Below are 26,499 nucleotides of genomic sequence, written 5' to 3' on the forward strand. Positions count from 1 at the left end.
AATGTATATGTTCTAAAAAAAAAACACTAAATCTAGATAAATAAAATAAAAACAAGGTCTAAGAAGAGTCTTTTCTGGATTGTATTTTTGTATTTTCTTTTTTCAAATTTTAATCTAAAGGAACTGTGTTTCAATTACAAAATCTCTACTGTTAAAACGGTTTTAATTATTGACTGACTGCAGAATAATGGAACAAAAATCACTCCATACAGGCACAAATAACACACTTGTAAGTCCAACTCCAGCATCAGTAGGTGTGCTGTTGATAAAGAGAGACACATTAGCTTAATCACATGCCTGCAAAGCTCAACATAACGGATCCTTGATTCAAACACTTTCATTGGCAGAAAGGCATGATTTCTATTTAATTATTTATCATGTTTTAATTAGAAAGACACCAGATGAAACTAACAGCTGCTTCAATCAGTTTAGCCAGTACAATGCTGCCCCCTAGAGGTAGATTCCTAGCATGACCTGATTGACCCATCAGTCAGTGACTGGTGGTGCAAAACTCACTCACTGCAAAAAATATTTAGAAATAAGTAAATATTTCTTAAATTAGGTGTATTTATCCTTATTCAAGTAGGTAAATGAGATAGTTTGCCAATGGAATGAGTATTTTTACTCTTAAAATAAGATAATTAGATAAAATGCACTTGAAATAAAGCAATTGTGTTTTCTTATTTTAAATCTACATTGTCTTATTCCATTGGCAAAATGTCTCTTTTACCTCCTCAATTCAAGAACAAATGCACTTATTTTAAGAAAAATGACTTATCTAGATTTAGATTTTTTTTCCAGTGCATATATTCAGTTTTTTACCTAAACGCAGCAAAAGGATCTGATGATGAGAGTGCAGTTAATGATCTTATCAGGATGAGCAGTATCTTTAATGAGTAATTCATTATTTTACTCAAAACTCAAGTGCAGTCGCAACCAGATATTTTTATCCACAATTACTTTCATTTTATCTCTAAGGTCATGATTGAATTCATTATACACTGGAAAAAAATCTAAATCTAGATAAGTAATTTTTCTTAAAATAAGTGCATTTGTTCTTGGATTAAGGAGATAAAAGAGACATTTTGCAAATGGAACAAGACAATTTACACTTAAAATAAGAAAACACAATTGCATTATTTCAAGTAAATATTATCTAATTATCTTATTTTAAGAGTAAAAATATTCATTCCATTGGCAAACTATCTCATTTACCTACTCAAATTAAAGGAAAATACACTTAATTTAAGACATTTTCACTTATTTCTAGATTGTTTTTGCAGTGTATTTAAAGGATGTGTAGTCTGAATGTTTATTCATCAAATTGTTTTAGATTCTAATAAAAAACAAACAAAAAAAAAAAACATTCAGTTCAATTCCTGGGAGTTGAACGTGATCTATAACAGATTGTATTCAGCCTGAACATCCTATTGATGTTTCTGCTCATTATTTTATGCATATAGGTTCAAATTACCGCAACTAAGGACGTACGCTGAAGCTCTACAGAAACCTGTAGATATTTAGAAACCATTTAACCCTGTTTTACACATTTTAACCTGGACAACCTAAAGAAAATCTTAAAACAATTTTTAATCTGAAACCTACAACTCATCACAGCATATTGAGTTTCAGTTCTAAACTTATAACTGTATTTTTAGTTTACTTTTGTCCTCTCCCCATTGAAAGTGATTAAAGTTCTTTAATATCTAAGAATAACCAGCTTGGCGCTTAATTCCCCCCTTAAAATTCCCTCGTCTGACTTTCTGGTGTTGAATGTTAATGTATGAAAGAATGGAATAACCATGTGGACCGTTGTGTGTCCTACATGTCTGAAACCATGTGTGTGTGTCTCAGTAAGTGAATGTAGGTGTGTGTGTGTGTGTGAATCTATGTGAGTGGATCTACGTATATGTGTATTTTAATTTTTAATAAAAGTATTCCTTGGATATGACATTATACTTAATCCTTTTAAATGCATTTTTTACTTTTAATTATTCATTTTAAAATAGCATAGATGATGAAATTATACAGGATATATGATAATTAAATAAATTAAATGATCCGATGAATTTATTAAATAATATTACATCTACTAATTTCGTGGGACATTCAAATGTATATATTTAATTAAATATATATTTTTAATATTACATTTTAATGAATTGATGGCATAACAGTTGTCCTGACCCCCCCCACACACACACACACACACACTTTGGGAGCCCCTGGTCTACATGGAAGGTGAACTTTTTAGAGAAACTTGAATTTCTGAGTCGACCTGTTTATATGATGGTTAAAATAAAAATTTCTTCTTGTTGCCATTTTATTTATGGATTGCAAAAGTTCTTATAAACAACACAGATGTGTAAATAAATATTTCACAAAAGTCTTATAACATCACGTCAAAGGACCCTAATGGCTTTGAAGTAGTTGCTTGGAAAATACATGGGAGGATGTATCCAATGGGAGACGCCATGTTGCTTCGCCATTTTTGATTAGTGTAGCTAAAAAGAGACAAACTAGTCAGCTTTACACGTTTTACCTGAATGTTTAAAGGTAAACTCCAGTCACATTCAGAATTCAAACTTCTGAAAGGACTTCAAATATAAAATTATTACATACTGTTCAATAAACGATAAGTGGCGGCGCTCCAAGGCAGCGGCCAAGAACAACTCCTCTCGACAAATTTTACCAAATATGCCGCTTAAAATGATACAAACTAGACATCAAACCCGCATCTATGATCGCCATCGCCTGCTGGAGCTGATGTTTTAAAAGCAAAATGTTTTTAAATACTGACATTTTTGACCGTTTAAAAAAGCTGCGGAGTGCTACGGACGGATGTTAACACGACAACGGCGGAAAATAGCGGACGTAGGAAAATTACGTTGAAGTAATTTTGGGAAGGGGCGAAAACACTGGTTAGCTGATTGGCCTATGTTGGTGACAGACGGGCCAAATAAACCAATCAGATCAACGAAGCATATGACGTAACAGCGCAACGACGAAGAGGAGCCAATTGATAGATCAAACTCTTGCCGAAACCAGTCGAGAAGAGCAAAAACATCTTTTCCTCTGAGAAAAGCCTCCAGAGCAGTGTTTTGCTCTTCTTTCAGTGAAGAAATACTCCGTAATTCCGATAAAACTTGCTCCATAGCCACGCTAACGCTAGTTTCATCGGCTGAAGCCGCCATGTTCTTTAGACTGAACTGTCGCGCTTCTCGTTGCGTCACACCTCAACCCGCCTCAAAGCCAACGCTGATTGGACATTCGTTTGGTGAACGGCTCCAGATTTTCTTCACTGGAGAGTCTCCAGACTGACTAGCGAGCGAAATCTTGAAAGCTCGCGAGATCAGGATGGTCTCAAGAGGCTACTATCCTCCTGGGTCTGAGGGCAAATCCCTTTAGGGGGAACAGACCCAGGAGGAAATCCACAGACCCCCTAGTGGGGGAAAGATTCAGGCAAAAAAAAAAAAAGTGCCAGAACTGTGTGCCACCACAGGGAAGAGAGCAGCAATGCAGTCCAGGACCAGCCCCAAACCTACACCACAGGATGAGATACATATGGGCAAGGTATCCTACTTGCCATACATTCACGTAGGTCACCCTACCCCCAAGGATGAGGCCAAGACATCAAAGCCATAGGATGGGAGATACATGGTGTAGAGCCCAAGGAGCTATGACCAATACCTAGGGCCCAGACCCATCCCCAGGCAAACAAGGGCGCCACCAGTGGGTGGTGGCTCCAGACTGATCTGCGAGTGAAACCTTGAAAGCTCGCAAGATCAGGATGGTCTCACGAGGCTAGAAGCACAGCCCTCTCCAGCTGAAAATGAGGAGAACACTCTTGATGCTTCCCTGCCAAATGCTGAAACATCCCCAGCCGGCTCCTCCCGGCCCCCTCTGGCTTCCACACCTTCTCCAGCATCGTCTGTCGCTGCTAAACCTGCCAGTGACACCGCTGCTGCTTCAACCACGTCAGCCTCTTCAACCCAGGGGGCTACCACCCTCACAGCATTATCATCATCGTCGTCTTCCTCCCCTGAGCCAGGAGCAGCGAGTGCTTCAGGAGCTTGAGGCAGTAGCAGCAGCTCAACAACTGATTTGGCTACCGGTTTGTGACGTCACGGTGCGGTATCGGCTGTTGATCAAGTCCCAGTGCTGTATCTGGTTTTTGTCACAACGCACTGTGGGTCTTTTGCAGTCACATGACCTCGACACAAGGAGGCGCAATGTTGGGGGGTACCTGCCTAATCGCAATTAAGTTCATTTGAGTTCAAGTATTGACAGTAAAGCTGCGATGACAGTACGATAACTTCAGCAACATGGACATCCACAATAAAAACGAGAAGAAGCCTTACAGAGATAAACTCGACTGTAAGTTGCGTGGGTCTGCAGCTTACACCTACACAAGAAGAGACATGGTTCTGTTCTTCATGTACCAATAAAATGTAATTTACTATCTTATTTTGCTTAATAAAGATGGCTTTACTTAGCTAAACCCTGTTTTTATCCTATTTTTGTACATTATATATATATATATATATATAAACTCTAGAGTACATATAACTCTAAAGTTATATTAAAAGAATCTGTCAAACTCACCCATCAAAGTTAGGGGGCGGTTATCTAGCACCTGATTGGTCACCCTGCACATTAAGGCAAAGCAAATCGATTACAGAGACTCGATTTGCGTTAACCCCGCCCCCTGACTTCGATGGGTGAGTTTGACAGGTTCTTTTAATGGTTTCGATGCACTGCGACACGGGACCATGAAATAATTAAATGCACACTGAAATAATTATACATATTTTTTTTTATAAAATGAAGACGTATTTTATTAAATTAATGACACATTTATATATTTAATTCCTTATTTATTTAATTAATTACACATTTAATTATTTATTTAATGCTGTATTTATTTATTAAATTTTGGCACTTTTTATCCTCCATACCATGCACCTGGGCATTGACATTTAAACTATAGATCTGGTGAATTTCAATGATGAAGTCCTCCCAGTAGGTGGCAGTAGTGTTCTTTGACAAACATGGAAGCCTCCAGTAAAGCACATTCAAAGGAAAATTACTCTTAATTAAAACACTGATCATTTATTGAACAGTATGTAATAATTTTATATTAAAGTACTTGAAGAAGTTTGAATTCTGAATATGACCGGACTTTTCCTTTAATATCAGCGAGGAAAAAATTGTTGGCGATACACCTTGCATACACTAGGTACAGTTTTAGCTGTATCTAAATCATTTTATCAGTTTTTCTATCTGTTTAATTCTATTTTTGTGAATGCTACAGAATAATGTAATATTTAATAAAACAGATTTTGATCAAATAAAAATGTAAAAAATTCGAACTCTTCTCTTTATGATTTCCGTGGTTAGATGTATTATTTCTCTTTAAGCAAATTTCAAGATAATTGCAAACACACAATAAAATCTGAGCAACCAAAATAAGATTTATTTTAATGTGTACATTATTCAGCAATGTAGAAAACATGTTATAACTGCAGTTTAGATCAGAGAAACAGGCCATGCACTGCAAAAACGATCTAGCAATAAGTCAACATTTCTTAAATTAAGTGTATTTACCCTTAATTTGAGTAGGTAAATAAGATGATTTGCAAATGGAATGAGTATTTTTTCTCTTCAAAGTAGATAATTGGATAATATGCAATTGAAATAAGACTTGTTCCAAAGGCAAAGTGTCTCACTTACCTTCTCAATTCAAGAACAAATGCACTTATTTTAAGAAAAAAAAAGACTTATTTAGATTGTTTCCAGTGTGTTCTGAATGATTTACAGTATCCACATCACACTCAAATAAAAAAGGCCAATGTTGGCTGGAACGTTTGGATCAGTTTACTCTAAAACCTTCGGCTAGAGAGAGGAATGCTACGTGTCAACGTCTGCGTTCCCGTTGTGTGCATAACTGAGTCCCTCCCCGTGTCTCTGTGCATCATTCTTATTTGCAGCTTTCTCATTGTTCATGGAGACAGAACCCTTCACACAGTCTGCTTTAATTGGATCAGCTGTTTCTTCGGTCGGGGTGTTTTGCTCGTCTTGATCGTCCGTATCTGTATCTCTGGCGTCCGTGAACTCACTGTTAGGATTTGCAGGGATTTGACTGGGCATGCTGTGCTCAGAGTCCAACTCTGAATCCTTCCCTTCGGTGGGATTCTGGTACGTGCCGGTGGAGCTGCTGGAGTCTGAAATGTTCTCCTTAGCTGTATCTAAGGACCCTGTGATGACGCTGTCACTATAGGACTGACTCACGATGGTGTCTGTGTCTGCAAAGCACTGACTCTGATCCTCCGTGTCTTCCCTGTCTTCAAGATCAGCCGAAGAGCGTCCTTCAAGCAAACTCGTATCGACATTTAATATTTTAGGACTTGTGTCGGCAGAGTTTTCCACAACGGCCAAAACCCTCTGCAGACTCTGAGCTTTGTCTCTATAAAGTTGGCATAACTGAGCATCAGGCATGTGGCTGCCGTGTATCTCCGCCAGCTTCATGTACACCACATAAAGCGCTTCGGGATGAGCTCGGTCCTCAAGAGCAGCTGCCAGAGCCAAATGGAAGTACCCCAATGCATCGAAAGCATCCTGCAAAGGTAAACGATGAAGCTCGGTTATTATCGTTTAAGCTGAAGCAAACTTCAAACAGTCATTGAGCTAACTGGGACAATTTGGACTATGTCGGTAATAAAAATACAGAGATCAGGCTGGTTTTAGACTTTATACACTGGAAAAAAATCAAAATCTAGACAAGTCATTTTTTCTTAAAATAAGTACATTTGTTCTTGAATTGAGGAGATAAAATAGACATTTTGCCAATGGAACAAGACAATTTAGATTTAAAATAAGAAAAGAAAATTGCATTGTCTTATTTCAAGTGCATATTATCTAACTATCTTACTTTAGGAGTAAAAACACTAATTCCATTGGCAAATTATCTAATTTACCTACTCAAATCCAGGTTAAATACACTTAACTTAGGAAATTTTTACTTATTTCTAGATCGTTTTTCCAGTGTAAAAGGTCAAATCTGAGGAACAATTACCTCATTCCAAAATAGAACAAGCCACTGGACTTTGTTTCCAAGTTTTAAGATGTTTCGCTTCCCATCCAGAACAGTTTTTTTTTATTCAAAATGTCTGAAATAGCGTTCAGCGAAGTTCAAGACTTCATAAACACGACCAAAACAAAGTCTTGTTTTGGCTTATGGATTACACTTGAAAAACAATCTAGAAATACGTAAAATTTCTTAAATTAAGTGTATTTACCCTTCATTTGAGTAGGTAAATGAGATAGTTTGCAAATGGAATCAGTATTTTTACTCTTAAAAAAGATAATTAGATAATATGCATTTGAAATAAGACAATGCAATTGTGTTTTCTTATTTTCAGTGTAAATTGTCTTGTTCCATTGGCAAAATGTCTGTTTTACTTCCTCAATCCAAGAACAAATGCACTTATTTTAAGAAAAAAATACTTATCTAGATTTCGATTTCTTCCAGCGCTCTATCGTATATTAGCCTCGTGAGACCATCCTGATATCGCGAGCTTTCAAGGTTTCACTCGCTAATCAGTCTGGAGACTCTCGGTTAAAGAAAATTTGGAGCCGTTCACCAAACGAACGTCCAATCAGCGTTGGCTTTGAGGCGGGTTGAGGTGTGACGCAACGAGAAGCACGACAGTTAAGTCTAAAGAACATGGCGGCTTCAGCCGATGTAACTAGCGTTAGCGTGGCTATGGAGCAAGTTTTATCGGAATTACAGAGTATTTCTTCACTGAAAGAAGAGCAAAACACTGCTCTGGAGGCTTTTCTCAGAGGAAAAGATGTTATTGCTCTTCTCCCGACTAGTTTCGGCAAGAGTAGCCTGGCTTGTGGTTGTGTTTTCGTCGTCGCTCTGTTAGTACGTCATATGCTTCGTTGATCTGATTGGTTTATTTGGACCGTCTATCACCAACATAGGCCAATCAGCTAACCAGTATTTTCGCCCCTTCCCAAAATTACTTCAACGGAAGGTTTCCAGATGGATATGCGGAGCAAATCCATCTGGCGGAGTCAGGTTAACTGTATGTCAGTCTATCATATAAAACAACACATAGAAGATGGCAACAGGTGACAGAAAGCTAGAGAAAAAAACTGTAATTATCCAATCCAAAGGATTCTTAGCATAAATTACCAAATATTTCCTTTAGGACACTGGTGCTAATCCTTTATCAGCATCACAGGTCAACAGGAACATGAAGCTGGGTTTAAACTGAAAGTCTAATCTGAAGTTTGAGCCAATAAAGATCCCAAACTGCTCCGATTTAACCGGGAATAATTTCCAGATCTGTTTGGCTCCCTTACATCCCCTGCAGTACCTTGAGTTCGTGTAGCGTCAGGTTCCCCAGCCTGCAGTAGACTTTAGTGTAATACTGCGCTTCTGCAGGATTCTGCAGAGTAGGTGGACACAGGGACAGGGACTTCAGGTAGTAGTTTTCTGCCATCTCATACTGCTGCAGGTTGTAATAAATAGTGGCCAAGCGATGATATGCAGTCCTCTCATTTTCACGAACTCCTGCAGGTGGAAATAAGGCTTTGGTCTTTATCTGTTTGTGTATTTCGGGTAATACGGAGAGAAAGCAATGCTTACCTGTCTGGTTAGCTATTTCAACAGCCAGTGTGGCATACTGCAAAGCTTCCTCCTGCTCTCCTTGCTTCGTTAGGAGCTCGATTAATTTCCCCAACAAACGGAACTCTGAATGGACGTCTTTGATGCTCCGAGCAAACGGCAGACTCCCATCCTGAGAACCAAAGAGTGGGACTGAAAACGGTGAAGAGAACCAGACAATAAAACACCACGTTTCAGGAAGCGGGATGAGTACCAACCGAGGTTATTAACGTTAACTAAAATAGGGTGACCAAACGTCCGTATTTCCCGGGACATATCCGTATTTCACGTCCTGTCCCGGGCGTCCAGGGTTTTTTTTTAGAAAGTGAGGAAATGTCCTGATTTCACTGCGCACGACGCTCCGTGTGACGTAATCCCTGAGCCGCGTCAGTGCGGGCAGCCCTGTTCTTAATCAGAGGCTCTGTTCGAAAACCTAGGACGCATCCTCCAAGGACGCGGTCTACCTAGACTGGATCCTTCGAAGTCCTTGAAAATAAGGAGGCCGGAAGAGTTTTGGCAGTAAATTCGAACAGGTCCTCCCTTCAGCGTTTTTTACCGCCGTATGCTCTGTTGCTTAGCAACCGTGAAAGTTGACACACAAAGCAGGAAAAGAATGAATACCGAGGTTTTCAAAACTGTTTATTTATTTATTTTAAAAAAAGTTAAAGTGAACAAAGACTACACTCACAAGAATCCAGAATGGAATAAAGATTCCAACCACCGGGAGCAGGAACAAATCAAATCAAATGTAATGATAGAAACCAGAAAACAGAATTTTATTGTTTATATTTTAACTCTTCCCTATTATGTTATTCTTATACATTTTTCTAAGGTCCTCATCTGTGTGACCATTTTCAATAATCTTTCTGCTGCTGTAAATTTGCCCATTGTGGGACAATAAAGGGATTTTCTATTCTATTCTATAAAAGGGTTAGAAATATATAAGTAAATCTAAACAATGTATCTACAAAATGTATCTGCAAAATCTCTAATATTCATGAACAAAAAATACTTAGTTAAGCATATTGTGCAAAACAACAATAAAAAAATTAAACTCCTATCAAATTTATAGTCCCCACTCTGCAGCTTTATTAGAATCTGTCCTTAAATTCAGGCCAAACTCATTTACACAGTAACAGATAAAAACCTTTAGATAAATCAAACACTACCGCCACATATCTGACTCTATAACCATTAAAACAACTTGTAACAAGTAACATTTCCTCTCATCACGGAGCAAATCCCGATGATGAGACATTTGTTCTTTCAATCAACCCCCCCCCCACCCCCCGCTCCAAGGTGTCCTGGTTTTCCCAAATGAAAATATGGTCACCCTAAACTAAAACTACCGAAAATCATGAAAACTAGAATTAAAAAAACAGTTTAATGTACTAAATTGAAAATAAAACTAATTAAACCTCATTTAAAATTAAGAGAGAATGTGCTTAATTTTAGTTTGTGTCCCTTTCACTTAACAGGCCAATCTCCAACATCTACACTAGAAAAACAATCTAGAAAGAAGTGAAAATGTCTTAAATGAAGTATATTTACTGTACCCTTGATTTGAGTAGATAGTTTGCCAATGGAATCAGTATTTTACTCTTAAAATAAGATAATTAGATAATAATTACTTGAAATAAGACAATGTAATTGTGTTTTCCTATTTTAAATTTAAATTGTCTTGTTCCATTGGCAATATGTATCTTTTGTCTCCTCAATTCAAGAAAAAATGCACTTATTTTAAGAAAAAATTACTTATCAAGATTTATTGCAGTGTATATACACTGCAAAAATGATCGCAAAAGGAGTAAAAATGTCTTAAATTAAGGGTATTTACCCTTAATTTGAGCAGGTAAATAAGATGATTTGCCAATGGAAGTAGTATTTTTACTCTTAAAATAAGGTATCTACATAAAATGCACTTTGAAATAAGACAATGCAATTGTTTTTTCTTATTTTAAGTGTAAATTGTCTTGTTCCATTGGGAAAGTGTCTCACTTAAATCCTTAATTTAAGAAAAAATGCATTTAATTTAAGAAGAAATTACTTTTTAGATTTCATTTTTTGCAGTGTAAGCAAAGGTGTTGATGGCACCTTCTCACATTGGAGAAATGTACCTCTGCATTTAACCATTCCCCCTTGGGGAGGCTGCAATTTTTGTGCACCTGGGGAGCAATCGGGGGTTAAGAGTCTTGCTCAGAGAACAAGACCCAAGAGTGGCAGTCTGTGGGAGCGGATTTTGAACTCACAACCTCAGGATTACAAGCTCTATGCCCTAATCACTAGGCAGCCACTCCCATTTTTATCACCTCCACTCGTCATCATTAATTATTTAAGTTCCTTGTTGAGAAATGCATATTTTAAGGTTTCCTAATTCCTCCAGTCACCGCTGTGGATTTTGTTTTCTGCCTTCCATGATTGAAGGCTTCTCCTTATTCTCTAGGTGGACTAAACTATAAATATAATAAAATAAAAACGATCCTGAATATCACAGAATGGTGACTCCGAATAACTGTTTTCTACTTAGAACAGATTGATCCCACTTTCTGAAACGGTTGTTGTAGGAAATCAATGTTCATAAAATAGTTGCCTAGAGGCAAACAAACTTTGTTACCCTGTAGAAATGCTCTGAAGCCATTCGGTTCCTGTGGCCTTTAAAGTAAACATCTCCTGCCTCCTCATAGATGTTCATCGCAAAGCGAGGGTCGTTCATCCTCAGGGCTGTCTTCACCGCTGCCTGTCAAGAAACTTTTATTACTCCTCCATAGTGAATATTGGGAATCTGTTTGTCCTAATTATAATTCTACATTTAAAGGAAAAGTCCGCTCACATTCAGAATATAAACTTATGAAGGTACTTTAAATATGAAATTATTCCATCCTGTTCAATAAATGATAAGTATTTTTAATTAAGAGTAATTTTCATTTGAATGTGCTTCACTGGAGGCATCCATGTTTGTCAAAGAACACTACTGCCACCTACTGGTTTGTGACGTCACGGTGCGGTATCGGCTGTTGATCAAGTCCCAGTGCTGTATCTGGTGTTTGTCACAACGCACTATTATCCAAGTCATCTTGAAAACATTCTTCTTCCAAATGTTGGCTACATATTACGGGTTTTTTCTCTGGCCAGAAGTTCGATGGCAAATCCTCCCTCTTCAAGTTGGCGATCCAACGACCAACCCGTCCATGGAGGATCAGGAATCAGAAAGGTGAAATAACTCTTTTTTTATCACTTTTCCCCGATGTATTCCAGCATCCAGCTGCCATGCACGTGGGTATTGTCAGTTTCACTATAGCTCTGGTGAATTTCAATGGTGAAGTCCTCTGGAAATCTTCAATAATTGTTGTTGATTGCAGATGTGTCTAGTAGTTCCCATTGATTTAGCTTGTAAAGCGGGGAGAATGGCGCTAGGCTTACCGCACCGTGACATCACTGCCAGTGTTCTGTCAGATGAGCATACCCATAGTCAATACCCGTTTATGTCATGGTCTTCGTTCTGTTGTTCTTTACTTTGCTCCTTGTTTTCTAGTTTTATTAGTTTAATCCCAGTTTTGTTGTAATTTCTAGATTTATGTTAGTTCTCATGTTTTTATTGTCAGGGTTTAGTTGTGGTTGAGGACCCAAATGCAGAGGCAGAGAGGCTGAGGAGATTTCTTGCAGCTTTAATGAAATAAACACAGGTTACACAGGCGGGAATCCAAAAATCCAAAATCCAATATGAAAAATATAAAGCAAACCAGAACTACGGAGACATCTGGGGAAACAAAACACGAGGAGCCGGGGAGAGATGAGGTAGGTGGACAACAGCATGGGAGGACAGCAAAGACAAGGAACCAAACCAAGAGTGAGAACAGAGGGAGAGCATATATAGCAGACAGAGACAAAGGGAGGGCTAACGAGCTGACAAGGAGCAGGTGTGAGAGGAGACGACGAGGGAGCCAAGGGGAAAGGAACACACACAAGAGGGCAACAGAAAAACGTGAGAACTAACATAAATCTAGAAATTACAACAAAACTGGAATTAAACCAATAAAACTAGAAAACAAGGAGCAAAGTAAAGAACAACAGAAACAAGACCATGACAGTTTATCCCTATAATCTTTTACAAAACATATACTTTAAACTATCTCAACGTGCGTGTGTCCCCTCTGTCATACACAAAAAAACAATTTCATTACTTACTTTTTGGTGTATTTTGAAACGTATGGCGAACTGACCTTAAGTGGGATAAGGGATACACGCCCGCTGAGGTAGTTTAAAGTCTATTTTTCACATAAAACTAAAGTGATAAATGCAAATCTGATGTTTTGCGCATGAGTATTGACTATAGGTATGCTGGTCTTACAGAACAGAAGATGGCAGGAGGGAGGTGTTACTATATTTGGGCAAAAATGGCCGCTCCCAGACTCAGTGATCGCAACGAAAATTATTGTTTTTTATTTTTTTTACTGATAATTAATTAAATCACTGTGAACGTATTACTTTCCGGTATAAATAATGACCCATTGGTTATTCCTTGATGACCGAACTTTTCCTTTAATGCAAAGGCTAAAAGTAATGGATTTGGTGAAATACTGAGAAGTTAGACACATGCATCTGTTTCACTGAGGAGAAGGATTTTTCAGGAATGTTGGGCGTAGACAGGAAGCCATGTTAATAACAGAAAAGGAAGGATCAGGGAAAACAAATCCAATCCTCTGTTTAATATTAAATTTCGGCCTTACCTGCAGGTACATGTCCGCCAGCTCGTCCTCTTGGATGAGGTAATAGATGCGTCCCACCTGCAACCACGTCTCAGACTCTTCCTCTCTCTTTCCCAAGTCAATAGAGATCCTCAGGCTCTGCTTGGTGTAGTCAAGAGACTTACGAGATGATCTGCAGCATTCAGGATAAAGCATCAAACAAAACTGGAAAAAAAACAGAAGCCACCTGGAAGGCAAGGAAACTAAAATAATTACTTCTCCGTGTTGAGTGAGAGGTAGAGACTGCTGAGTTTTTCCAGATACTCTCCCTCCCGTCTTTTGTCCTTTAGCTCTCTGGAAACTGAGACGCAGTGTTCGTAGTAAACGATGCTCTGACCGTAGAGCAGCATGTCAGCATAGAGCAGACTCAGAAGCTTGGCTACAACCATCTGACCTTCAATTAAAACGAGAATGTGGAAAAATAAGGAAACTGATAAAGCTGGATAAAGAAGTTTTTAACAGTAAATATATTTCATCCTGTAAGAAGAAAAGAAAAGCCCAACAGATGTAGATAAAGAGCAAAGCTACCTAAACATAGAGTGTGGGGGAGAGTTGGCCTAGAGGTCTCTGAGAAGGTTGCAAGTACCAGTTTAGATCCCCACAGCCTCCACTCTGAGTTCCTGAGCAAAGACCCTTAACTAGGGCTGCGACTAACGATTATTTTAAAAATCGATGAATCGGCCGATTATTTTTTCGATTAATCGATGAATCGGACAAAAAATATTTTTTATATTAACCTCTTTATTCCAAAATAAACATTTTAGACAGAACAAACAAGCACACAAGTAGAGGTTGCTCATTAACTGTACTGGTGCAATATGAAAAATAAATGTTTGTGTTAAAACTACGCAAACTTACATGAGAAATGTAGCTGTACATCCACAAAATATAGGCTACTTTGTTTCATAAAGCGCAAAAAAAGACATTTTTGTTTTTTAAAGCCCCTAAGGGGTTCAAACAATAGGCCCCCCCATTTCAACAAATGAGGTTTTTTTAGACTAGAAGAGTTCTGCCTTTTAAGACAGGAAAGTATAGCAGTTAAAGTTGCTACTTGAGAAAATACTTAACCATAGAGATAAAAATAGCCCTGTGATTCAAATTATAAATTGTATTTGGAATAAAAATGAGATAACTAGGGGTGCTAAAAAACACATCCTCCAAAGACAGATATTTACATGGGAATGTGGCAGATAATTAATTGACATATTACTGATCTTGCTGGATTTTATTCTGCTTTACTTCCATAAATTGCAGGATCTTCTTTACTTTATCTTTGCCAGAAGATTTAAACTTTAAAAGCCTTGCCCTCATAATTTGCAAGTTAATTTATTTATAAAGGCTGTTTTAATTATTGTGATCAATTTGCGCCGTCAATCCCGGCGCATGCGCGCTTCATTTGCAGTCTGGACGCTGAGGGTAAACATCCTGCGGCTCTGACAGCAGCGCTGAGAGAAACTCCTGCGGGAGAACGGGGTTGGGATTGGGGAGGCGCCTCACGGCAGCAGCTGCAGTTGGAGGACAAGATTAGGAACGATACATGCTTTCACGTAAGAGTCTCCAAAAGCCGCCAGTGACACCGTAAAAAGTCGCCAGATTTGTCGCTAGTCGCTTTTTTGAAAAATAGTCGCTGGAGGGGTCTGAAAAGTCGCTAAATATAGCGACAAAGTCGCCGAGTTGGCAACACTGCGCACCTACGGCGCTGGCTCGCTCTGCCGTAATTTTTTTTCTCCCCCCGTTTCAGTCAAGTGGCAGTGATGACGGCAGCGGCGGATGACGCATTAATCGCGCGACACAACTAATCGATGATGAAATCCGTTGCCAACGCTTTTAAAAGTCGATTTTTATAGATTTTATCGATTCGTTGTTGCAGCCCTACCCTTAACCCCACGCTGCTTGCAGGGCGCCACACAATGGCAGCCCCCTGCTCCCCAACGGGATGAGTGAAATGCAGAGAGTGAATTTCCCCATTGTGGGACAATAAATGGATTTACATTTACAAATGACTATCTTTATATTATCTATAATTTAAAGCAGCGGAACGACATATTAAAGTCGTAGACTTTAAGGGGATACAAATTAAGGTGGGGGATAACTACACAACACTGGCAGAGCCCAAACCTCATGAGCATGCATGCAGAGAAGATGGCTCCATGTGATTTGTTTTTTCCATTCGGACTGATTGGCAGGGATTGGTCAGTTTTCAGAAGCTTGAAGCTCTCTCACAGACGTATCATTTTGTTTTTATTTATTTTGCTGAATGCATAAGGTATTGACTATTCTCAGGATGGTAGGCCAATTTTACTCAACATGTTAGGTTTATGCTTTATACATCATGTGCATTGTTACTTTGCTAGCCGGATTAGAGAGAGTAGAAGGCCTTCCTTCACATTGTGGATGTCACTGTGTGTACGGAGGTCATCTAATCAGGACAGCCTTCATGTCTTTAAAAATACACAGGATATGGGAACATCTTGTAGCCGGACTGATAAGAGGAGAGCTATCTGTAGCCCTTGGGCATTGATGGCGTGTCAGTTTCTGATACGGACAACTAAGCATCCACCTGGTGCAACACATAGACTCATGAGCTATAAGAAGGAGAAGATGACCTTGTTCGGGGCTCAATCTTTGCCGGACGCTCGCGGACGTGATTCTTGAGCCCACAGCTGTGCAAGCTCCAAGCATTTTCTCTGTCCTGTAACGACCTGATCTGGAATTAACTCTGTTACGTTTTACTTCTGTTTTTATAGTCATTTTTTCATGGTTTTACCCAGTTTGAGTTAAGAGTAGTAAATAACTTGCTCCCAGGAAAAGAAAGGGGAGGAGCCCACGAGTTGCAACGGCCTTTTTTAGGGGACATAACTTCCTCATTTAACAAACATAACAAAAAGTATTTCTGAACAGGATTAACTATATAATAAGATCATTATTTATCTTTACCTCCGCCAATGAGGTTATGTTTTTAGTCAAGTTTGTTTATGTTTGTCTGTCTCTCCATCATTTCACAGGATAACTTGAAAAGTTATGAACATAATCTAATAACATTTTTACCAAAGGTGCACCTCAGACCAAGGAACAATTGGAATGATCCACATCATAATCAGGATGCAGGAATCTTTTAAGTATTGTTTAACAATCTTTGGCAGAACAAGCAGTTCCTTCCTCAAGCAGAGGGAGGCAGCAGTGACATTCGACAGCTCCAGCTTCTCAAAGAAGTCCAGCATTATTATACTGAAGACAGAAACACAGCAAAGGTGCCATGCCTCGCTCGAAGTCTCAATATTCTGATCAAACAAGAAAGCAGAGTGAATGAAGAAAGGGAGCGCAGAACACACACCAGAGGCTGCAGTAAAACACTGGTTCTTATTTATACACTTATAAAGGGACTTTAGGGAAATTGTTACCAAAGGTGCACCTCATGCCAAGAAACAATGAATTCAAAATGTTAGAATTATCCAGATCATCTTTGAGTTTTAGTTATGGGTTTAAATCAAAATACGGGGCAAAATGTGTTGCTTTCCGGAGGCCTGCGTTCTCCGAGTGATTCTCTAGTTCTTAATGTTTTTAGGGCACACATATGATTGTGTGAAGCAAATGTTTTCACTCATCAAAAGTCATCCCATTCAACATTTAGGTCATGGAATGCTAGCCTGGGTGCCATTCCGAACTTAGTCCCACCCACAACGTTTGAGGTCGGGAAGTCCGTTCTGGCATTGCTCAATAGTAGCGTGAGTATGCTAGCACAATATCTGGCGGGCCAATCAAATTGTCAGGGCGGGCTTTATACGATGATGGACAGATGATCAGTAACGTAATCAACGAACAGTAACGTAATCAACCACGTCACCAAAGCGCGCTTGGGTGACAACAACAATGGCTGCCGCTGGAGCGTTGAGGTGTGTAGATTCTGCTATTAGGTCTGTTCTAGAAGATATCGACAGAAAATTAATTTTAAAAGAGGAACAGAGAAACGCGATCAAGGCATTTGTTGAAAAGAAAGCGACGCATGTTGAAAATGCGTCGCTTAACATACGTCACGCACTCCGTTGCTCTTATTGGTTGTAGATCTATCCAATTGAGTGCAGAGGCATTTTTTTCCTGGTTCGTTCGAAACACGCCCCATAATCACAGCTCTATGGAGCAGCATCACACTCATATTCTGACTACAATTGAGTAGGACTACGTCAGGCTAATGGAATGCATAAATACACTAAAAATAATGTTACATCTTCATACTTACTATGCAAATTTCTGGCATGCAGTGCAATTAGCAACCCCATCTCATAGCATGCCCTGATGTCCTGACTCTTTCCTCTGTCCTTGTAGCTCCGCCCGAGCCAAAGATAGGCCTGAACGTGTTCCTCATCTGTTGGACTCTCCCAAAGATCCAGAAAAAGACACAGGGACCTAGAATGAGGGAAAAGTACGTAGAGGAAACACTGATTTGCCGTATTAAATTGTCCAGGGTGCACCCTCCTGTTCAACCAGTAGACTCCAAACTTTACTTCACCATAACCCTGACATATTTCATGGAGAGATAAAACACTCACCTAACCAGGAATCGCTCTGCGAGGAGGGATGCTCCAGCATCCAGAGCGAGGCAGCCCAGGTTAGCCAGTGCCAGAGCCTGGTTCCTTTGGTTTCCGCTCTCTTTGGAGATCACCAGGGCAGAGTGGAGGTGCCAGCCTGCCTCTCGGACCCGATTCTGATGCCTCAGGCATAAAGCTAACAGATTATGGATGACTCCTCGCTGAGTGGGACTATCCGTGCTCTATTTTCAAATAAAGACAGTGATAAAAGATTCTAGACACTTTAGGCCATATATCTTTTTCATCGCTGATGTTATTCCTCACCTGTAGTGATGTGAGCAGCGGCTGTAAAATATTTTGAGCTCTTTCAGCCTGACCTGTCAACACCAGCAGCCAACCAAGTAGCACTGATGCCTCAAAGCCATCTTCTTCATTGATATGACTTCCTGTCTCCACAGCTTGTTGAGCGCAGCGTACAGCTTTATCCAGTGCGCCATATTGCTGGTAGGTCAATGCCAAACCCAAACAAAGGTCCCTCTGCATCTTTATATCATTACTCTTCTCAGCTACAGCTAAGGCCTGTTGGAGGTAAACCACTATTTGCGCAGGAAGAAGGGAGGTTCCTTCTTTCCAGCTCGGATTCAGACGGACAGAGTTCCTGATGAACAACTCGATCCTCTGGAAGGCATGCTGAAGTGAATGGTCTTCTCTTGAGTCCAGGCTTAGGGAAGCCAGAGCCAAGTGAGGCATGTATTTACGGTGATAGAGCCAGCTCAAGAGCCAGTTAAGGTCCAAAGGTGCAATCGGTCCCCCTTCAGCGGCCGATAATGTTACATTAAGAAACTGAAGTCTTTCTAAGAAAGGTAGTGCATCCTCAGTCTTCTTAAGAAGTGAAAAGAGGCTAGAAATGAGGTAGCAGACGCGAGCCTCCAAAAGTTTGTCCCCCAATACGACGGATCTCCTCAGCAGAAGCTTCAGGAGTTCAACTTCATCTGTGGACGTGAAGGCATGTCGGGGAAGACAGAGTATCAGGGCACCAGCCTTCTCCAGGGTTTTGGGCAGTTTGTCATTCATACGCTGCTTCAGGTAGATGGCAGTGAGGTTTGTGAAGAGAGCCACGAGCAGTGGGACATCAGAGAAACTGTCGACAGAGACACCCAGAGCTTCTTCATAGTATACACGGGCCTGAGGAGAAGCAGATATGATTTGCTGTGATAAATTTGTCCAACACTTACTATTAGTACTTCATGAACTCTACATTTCCTCCAAATGAAACAGGAAGGCTGTGAGTTTGAATGCAGCCCAACCACCATAATTGAAGTTATCAAAGGTAACAGTTGTCCTGTCCACCTGAGCTGTGGTACTCTACAGCTCAACATACAGTATTAGCCATTCAAAATTTCCCCACTTTCCTTGATAGGCCCTTGGCTGGACAATTCCTTTTTAAACATCAATCTTTGTACTAAAATATTCTTTCTGTCATGATTTGTGGACATTAAGATCTAAAGAGCAGTGTCATATCCTGGTCAGACCCTTAATTCAGTGACAGGATGGAGTCAGAGTAAAAAAAATATGCAGGAGGGGGTCACTCCAGTGGCTGGAAGTTGGCGGGCAATCTGCTGGGAGTTTCAGGGAAGTGGGCTTCCATTCAGCTGGCGTTTGACTGGGAAGAGTCATTTTGAATAACCTGACTCTGCCAGATGGATTTGCTCCGCATATCCATCTGGAAACCTTCCGTTGAAGTAATTTTGGGAAGGGGCGAAAATACTGGTTAGCTGATTGGCCTATGTTGGTGATAGACGGGCCAAATAAACCAATCAGATCAACGAAGCATATGACGTACTAACAGAGCGACGACGAAAACACAACCACAAGCCAGGCTACTCTTGCCGAAACCAGTCGGGAGAAGAGCAAAAACATCTTTTCCTCTGAGAAAAGCCTCCAGAGCAGTGTTTTGCTCTTCTTTCAGTGAAGAAATACTCTGTAAATCCGATAAAACTTGCTTGATAGCCACGCTAACGCTAGTTTCATCGGCTGAAGCCGCCATGTTCTTTACACTGAACTGTCGCGCTTCTCGTTGTGTCACACCTCAACCCGCCTCAAAGCCAACGCTGATTGGACGTTCGTTTGGTGAACGGCTCCAAATTTTCTTTAACGGAGAGTCTCCAGACTGATCTGCGAGTGAAACCTTGAAAGCTCGTCAGATCAGGATGGTCTCAAGAGGCTACATTTTGAATGGCTGCTACTGTATTCTGACGTTTGTTTTGACTGTGATGGGCGACACAGATGAGGTGGTTATTCGGGTGGAAGAGCGTCGGGCTCAGTCATGGTGCGTTAGGTTTTATAGTGATTCAAAGTGAAAGTCGAATTGAACCTTAAATCCATCAGAAGAAGTTTTCTGAAAGCAAAGGAAGGAAAATGGGCCTAGAGCAGAGGTATGTAGTCTATATAAATTTAGCAAAAATGCTACCCTAACGAGCTAACAGCTACAGCAATGTTGTTAGAAGAGGCTGTGATGTAGGTCTTGATCCTACAGCACACAGCTTCTCAATAGATGCTTAAATAATAAAGTATCGCACAACTTTTGCCATTTAAACTTATGTTTATGATACCTCCTATCATAAACTCATCTCGGTGAGTTTATTACTTTAATTTTTCTGTAGTTGAGTTAGCGTTAGCTTGCATGACCGGCTCTGTCATGCTGACAATGAATTTCAATTCAATGAATTTCTTTTTAGGTCAAAAATGTGTTCTGAATATATTTTAACACTGAAACCGTAAGTACAAACATACAACATTTAAATTTCAGTAGCATTTTTAATTCCAATCCCAGCGACACAGATTTACTTCCAAAAATCACGCGATCTAGCGGAAATCACGCAGCTTTTTTAAATCACGCGAGAATGTGTACAAAACAACAAAGATGGCGCCGGCAACGCTTGTGAGTCGTTTTTAGCGAATGTCGGTGATTTTAAAGTAATTTTGAGTGATAAATCTTTTTATTTTGCGATCATTGTATTTGCCCGGCAGGCAAATGCAATTAAATTTGTACTCTCCCGACAATAAAAACTACTTGCCCTGGGAGATCAGGCAATGGTTAACATTGAGCCCTGGGTGTGCTGGTCTGACAGAACACCGGCCCAGTGTTGGTTTCTTTGTAAAAAGTTCCAGACATATGAATGGTTTGCAAAGACACTAAACGAAAAGGCAAAGGGAAATGTTATCTCTTTTGATTGCCTGCCTTTTCAGTTACCTGGGAAAACTTAAGCTTTCTGGCACAAAGTCTGCCCAACACAAAGCACGCACGCCGATGCGCCCAGTGCATGCCCAGTCTCTTGGCACACTCCCTGACGCTCTCAAGGTGTCCGGACAGCTCATCTTCGTTCTTCCCACTGAAAGTCACCCACAGGAAGGAATAGTCTATGTCGTACAAGGGCAGGAAGTCATCCTGGAGGAGACAACAAACAAAGGAGGTCATTAGGAAATACTGCTTCATTCTCTTCAAAGGGAATGTGTTTGGTGTAAATTGATCTACGTCTCAGTATTTTCTCTAGATCAGCCACATCCTAGTTAATGTGTTTTATAACAACAGTCTGAGAAAGAAATTCAGGTCTGTTGTGACCTGACATATGGACGAGCTGTGATTTCTCACTTGGAAGTGTTCCTGGTTAAACAGAGTCAGTGTTGGGTCGCTGAGCTCTGACTCGTCCCCCTCCCAGCTGTTTTCTTCCACCAATAGAGGAGGATCCTCCTGAAACTCATCCAGCTCTTTAAACGTGTCCTCCAGGTTGAAGGAGATGCGTTCTCCCTCTCCAGGCAGAGGATTATGGGAATGATGGAAGGAGGTGCGAGGTAAGGAGTAAGAGACAGAGGCACGAGGGGAGGACTGATACAGCGTCGTACCCTCACTTCTTTCAGACATCAGGCTCTGACGGGCGCTGGAAAGACCCTTCAGATCTGTGAAAAAGGAAGATAAGGACTTATCAATTGCTGAAATAGGTCATTCTGCCATCTTCTTCAGCAAAGTATTACCGTGTTTGGGCCGATTCCGGATGTACATAAAGTCAGCCTCGTCTAATCTGTCTGGGAACACATGAGGGAAGTCAGTTTATGCTTTATTTACCAGGTGGATAACAATTTTTATCAGTAGAAATAAAAATCACTGAAACAACCACACAGCAGCGCATTAAGCAAAATAATACTAACATCTACAATAATCAGATTTAATAATCTTTGGGTTTTTAAAGGCCAGAACACACAGAATCCGATTTTGCGTCCGATCCGACAGAACAGATTTTACGCAAAGGAGCGTTGGTCCGATTCGACTGAGAGGTTCGACTGAGATAGAGCCCAGGTCTATTGCAGTTGGACTACGCAGCAATTCAGCAGCAATTTCATGGGTCTTAGAGGAAGAGAGACGCAGCTATAAAGTAAAACACAACCGCTTTAGGGGAAAATACAGAATAAATCTGTTAATCGCACGGGGAAAGAGTCAGTTTTGGAGTCAGGTCCAGTAGTAGCCATTCAAAATTTCCCCCACTTTCCTTGGCTGGTCCCCTGCAATTCCTTTTTTAACATCAATCTTTGTAGTAAACTATTATTTCTGTCATGATTTGTGGACATTAAGATCTAAAGAGAAGCATTACCTCCTGGTCAGACCCTGTGATTTAGTGAAAGGGTGGAGTAAAAAAATATGCACTCCAAGGAGAAGGCCGGTGGCTGGAAGTTGGAGGGGATTTTGCTGGAAGTTACAGGGATGCGTGCTGCCATTCGGCTGGCGTTAGACTGGGAAGGGCTATTTTGAATGGCTGCTACTGTAAGCAAAGCTTATATCTCTCAACTCTATGAAAAAAAGAAAGAAAACCTTAAATAAACTTCTGAGATCTCTCTCTGAGAATCACCTCTCTGCCTCGGTCAGCATAAAAACCGTCCAACTGCGTTTATTGCTGTGTTTTTCTTTTCTTTAGATGTAGATCTCATTACGTTTTTGATTTATGAACATTCTCTATCTGTTCTGGTTTGAGATGCTGAATAGTAGGGGTGTAAATAATAATCGTTTTGTATCGATGCATCGATCCAACAGTCGACGATCCGATGCATCGACACGTCCGCAAGAGAATCGATTCATTTTTTTTTTTCCTCCGTTCTATTTTTATCCATTTGCTCCTGGGCGTAATTCTCCCTCCCGTGCTGCGGTGGCGCTAAACCTATTTTGCCCTCCTACCTCGCTTCCTGGTTATACTCTTACAGCAGTGTGTCACAGTGAGCTTGATGCAGACATTTTAGATTTATGCTCAATATTGAAGCGTGGTCTGTGCTACACACTGTGGGTCTAGATACGGCCGAGGCGGCGAGGAAGTGGGGGCGAGTTTAGTCCGATGACGGAGGGACATGAGGGCCAAAAAGAGCAGAGATCCAGGTGGAAAAATGGTCCCAGCGTTCTGGCGCACCTCGCTCTTCTAGCGGGTCAAACTTCACGAGTTGTTTTCCGCAATTTCGGTCATAAAAACAAAACAAGCCGCCCTCCTGTCTGCGGCACTGTCTGCGGTCAGCTTCAATTTGGGAGAGGAGCAGCGGAGCGTCTGTGGAGGGGGCGGGACGTCTGGAGCCGAGGTATTGCATTGCACTCATTGCACTGATTTTGTCCAGTATTTTTTGATGCAAAGCCTTTCAGAATCTATAACGCAGGGGTATGATTATTTTTCAGTGAATGAGGTTTTAATAGGAAAAGGTGGAGTACAACTTTTCTACTTCTGTTATTTGCTGTTGTTTCTCAAAAAAATGCATAACGATATTACAGCTTTCATTGATTTATTTCAAATTTGAAACATTGTCTAGCCTGTGAGGTGTGTAAAAAAAAAAAAAAAATTAACCAATTAATCGAATCGAATCGTATCGTGGTGTCGTCTTGAGTATCGAAAATAATCGAATCGTTGGGTAAGGAAATCGATACTGAATCGAATCGCCATGATGGATGTGATTTACACCCCTACTGAATAGACTTGTTAAATGGAGCTTTGCTTTATAGAATGCCACGGTGCACTGCAAAAACAAGCTAGAAATAAGTACAAATTTCTTAAATTGAGTGTATTCACCCTTAATTTGAGTAGCTAAATGAGATAGTTTGCCAGTGAAATGAGTGATTTTACTCTTAAAATAAGATAATTAGATAACATGCACTTGAAATAAGACAATGCAATTGTGTTTTCTTATTTTAAGTGTAAATTGTCTTGTTCCTTTGGAAAAATGTCTCTTTTACCTCCTCAATCCAAGAACAAATGCACTTATTTTAAGAAATAATGACTTATCTAGATTTAGATTTTTTGCAGTGTGGATTTTATTCTTTTTAATAACATTTCATAATCTGTCCAAGCCAAATGTGGGAAATTGTTTTAATTTGTGTAGACCTATAAGACAGAGACCAAAGAGAAAAAAATAGTGCGTAGATCTGCCCACCCTGCCTAGTCGGAGCCTCTCTACGCAGTCAGTGTGACATGGAAAAAACTAACACTGGAGATTAAAAAATCGTACGCAACCGATGTGTTCAGGCCTTAAGTGATAAAAATGGTTAAAATCCCCCAACAGGCCGAGTGGTTCCATTACCTAATCTGTACACAGAACTGATGTCTGACGAGAAGAGTCTCTCCAACAGGCAGCTGTCACTTGGCTGTGAGCTGTATGCGTTCACCCGAGCCAGGCTGGCCTTCTCCTCCTCAGTGAGAAACACCAGTTGTCTGTTTCTATGAGAAGCAGACAAAGGAGGCATTATGGTTACATGCATCTCATCAGCATCGTCACCCACTGCAGCCTCAACACACACTGCCTTGAAAAGGGATGCTTGCCCTTTAAACCTTTCCCCAGTCTGTCACATAATATTTACATATTCCACTAAGTATTACATTGGCCTTCTGGGATGATGAAACCATCAGATAAAGATAAAGTTACATAATGAAACATGGTGAAGCAACGTCATGCTATGGGGAAGTTTTGTTTTTTTTAGCAGGGAGAAAAGAGAAGCAGAGTGGGGCGAAATAAGAGGAAGTAGTAAACGAAAACTCACAGAGATTCACTTTTAAACAGTAGAATGAGCCTAAACCTAAATCCTGATCCTGTAAAGCTAAATCTATGGCTGAACCCAGAGGTTATTTTAGCAACCATTTAATCTATCGCTTAGTTTTTAATTAATCGATTAATCCTTAAATTAGATACTTTCATTAGATTAACATAGAAAAATAAATATAGAAAAGAACCCTTAATTGTGCATTTCAAATAAATAGTCAAAAAGAAAACCGTACAAAAAACATGTATATATATTAGGGATGCACGATATAATCGGCCCCCTATCGGCATCGGCCTTAAAACTGAATATCGGACATCGGCCCCCCCACCGATATTTAACCCGATATTTGATCAGGTGAAAAAACTACTTCTTCTTCTTCGTCAAAAACCTCTTTTTTACAAACTTCTAAAGACGAGGGAAAAAACATTGATACATTAAAATATCCCAATATCTTCATATGCTGATACAGTGGGGCAAAAAAGTATTTAGTCAGCCACCAATAGTGCAAGTTCTCCCACTCAAAAAGATGAGAGAGGCCGGTAATTTTCATCATAGATATACCTCAACTATGAGAGACAAAATGAGAAAAAAAAATCGAGAAAATCACATTGTCTGATTTTTAAAGAATTTATTTGCAAAATATGGTGGAAAATAAGTATTTGGTCAGTTACAAACAAGCAAGATTTCTGGCTCTCACAGACCTGTAACTTCTTCTGTAAGAGGCTCCTCTGTCCTCCACTCGTTACCTTCATTAATGGCACCTGTTTGAAACCGTTATCAGTATAAAAGACACCTGTCCACAACCTCAAACAGTCACACTCTAAACTCCACCATGGCCAAAACTAGAGAGCTGTCAAAGGACACCCGAAACAAAATTATAGACCTGCACCAGGCTGTGAAGTCTGAATCTGCAATAGGTAAACAGCTTGGTGTGAAGAAATCAACTGTGGGATCAATTATTAGAAAATGGAAAACATACAAGACCACTGATAATCTTCCTCGATCTGGGGCTCGATCAGAACCACACGGGGGGGACCTAGTGAATGACCTGCAGAGAGCTGGGACCAAAGTAACAAAGGCTACCATCAGTAACACACTACGCCGCCAGGGACTCAAATCCTGCAGTGCCAGACGTGTCCCCCTGCTTAAGCCAGTACATGTCAAGGCCCGTCTCAAGTTTGCTAGAGAGCATTTGGATGATCCAGACGATGACTGGGAGAATATCATATGGTCAGATGAAACCAAAATAGAACTTTTTGGTAAAAACTCTACTCGTCGTGTTTGGAGGAGAGAGAATGCTGAGTTGCATCCAAAGAACACCATACCTACAGTGAAGCATGGGGGTGGAAACATCATGCTTTGGGGCTGTTTTTCTGCTAAGGGACCAGGACGACTGATCCGTGTGAAGGAAAGAATGAATGGGGCCATGTATCGTCAAATTTTGAGTGAAAACCTCCTTCCATCAGCAAGGGCATTGAAGATGAAACGTGG

At 40.2% G+C, this 26,499-nt stretch overlaps 1 protein-coding gene across 3 annotated transcripts in view; it reads right to left on the reverse strand.

Annotated features, from left to right (window-relative positions):
- Positions 1-5,686: 5,686 nt before the first annotated feature.
- Positions 5,687-26,499, reverse strand: part of sh3tc2 (SH3 domain and tetratricopeptide repeats 2) — a 52,127-nt gene continuing 31,314 nt past the window's right edge. For all 3 annotated transcript variants that reach the window (XM_038281235.1, XM_038281234.1, XM_038281233.1), the window contains 13 exons: positions 24,552-24,688; positions 21,981-22,031; positions 21,601-21,905; positions 21,202-21,396; positions 18,273-19,133; positions 17,970-18,190; positions 17,660-17,826; positions 13,639-13,816; positions 13,405-13,555; positions 11,292-11,414; positions 8,660-8,810; positions 8,388-8,584; positions 5,687-6,618 (listed from right to left, as the gene is read on the reverse strand). In XM_038281235.1, coding sequence (XP_038137163.1) covers positions 5,911-6,618; positions 8,388-8,584; positions 8,660-8,810; positions 11,292-11,414; positions 13,405-13,555; positions 13,639-13,816; positions 17,660-17,826; positions 17,970-18,190; positions 18,273-19,133; positions 21,202-21,396; positions 21,601-21,905; positions 21,981-22,031; positions 24,552-24,688 — 3,445 coding nt within the window. In that variant the 3' untranslated portion in view covers positions 5,687-5,910. The remainder of the gene's footprint in view (positions 6,619-8,387; positions 8,585-8,659; positions 8,811-11,291; positions 11,415-13,404; positions 13,556-13,638; positions 13,817-17,659; positions 17,827-17,969; positions 18,191-18,272; positions 19,134-21,201; positions 21,397-21,600; positions 21,906-21,980; positions 22,032-24,551; positions 24,689-26,499) is intronic.

This window comes from Cyprinodon tularosa, unplaced genomic scaffold, assembly GCF_016077235.1.
Source record: "Cyprinodon tularosa strain WSP-4 unplaced genomic scaffold, ASM1607723v1 ctg169, whole genome shotgun sequence".
Classification (NCBI taxonomy): Eukaryota; Metazoa; Chordata; class Actinopteri; order Cyprinodontiformes; family Cyprinodontidae; genus Cyprinodon; species Cyprinodon tularosa.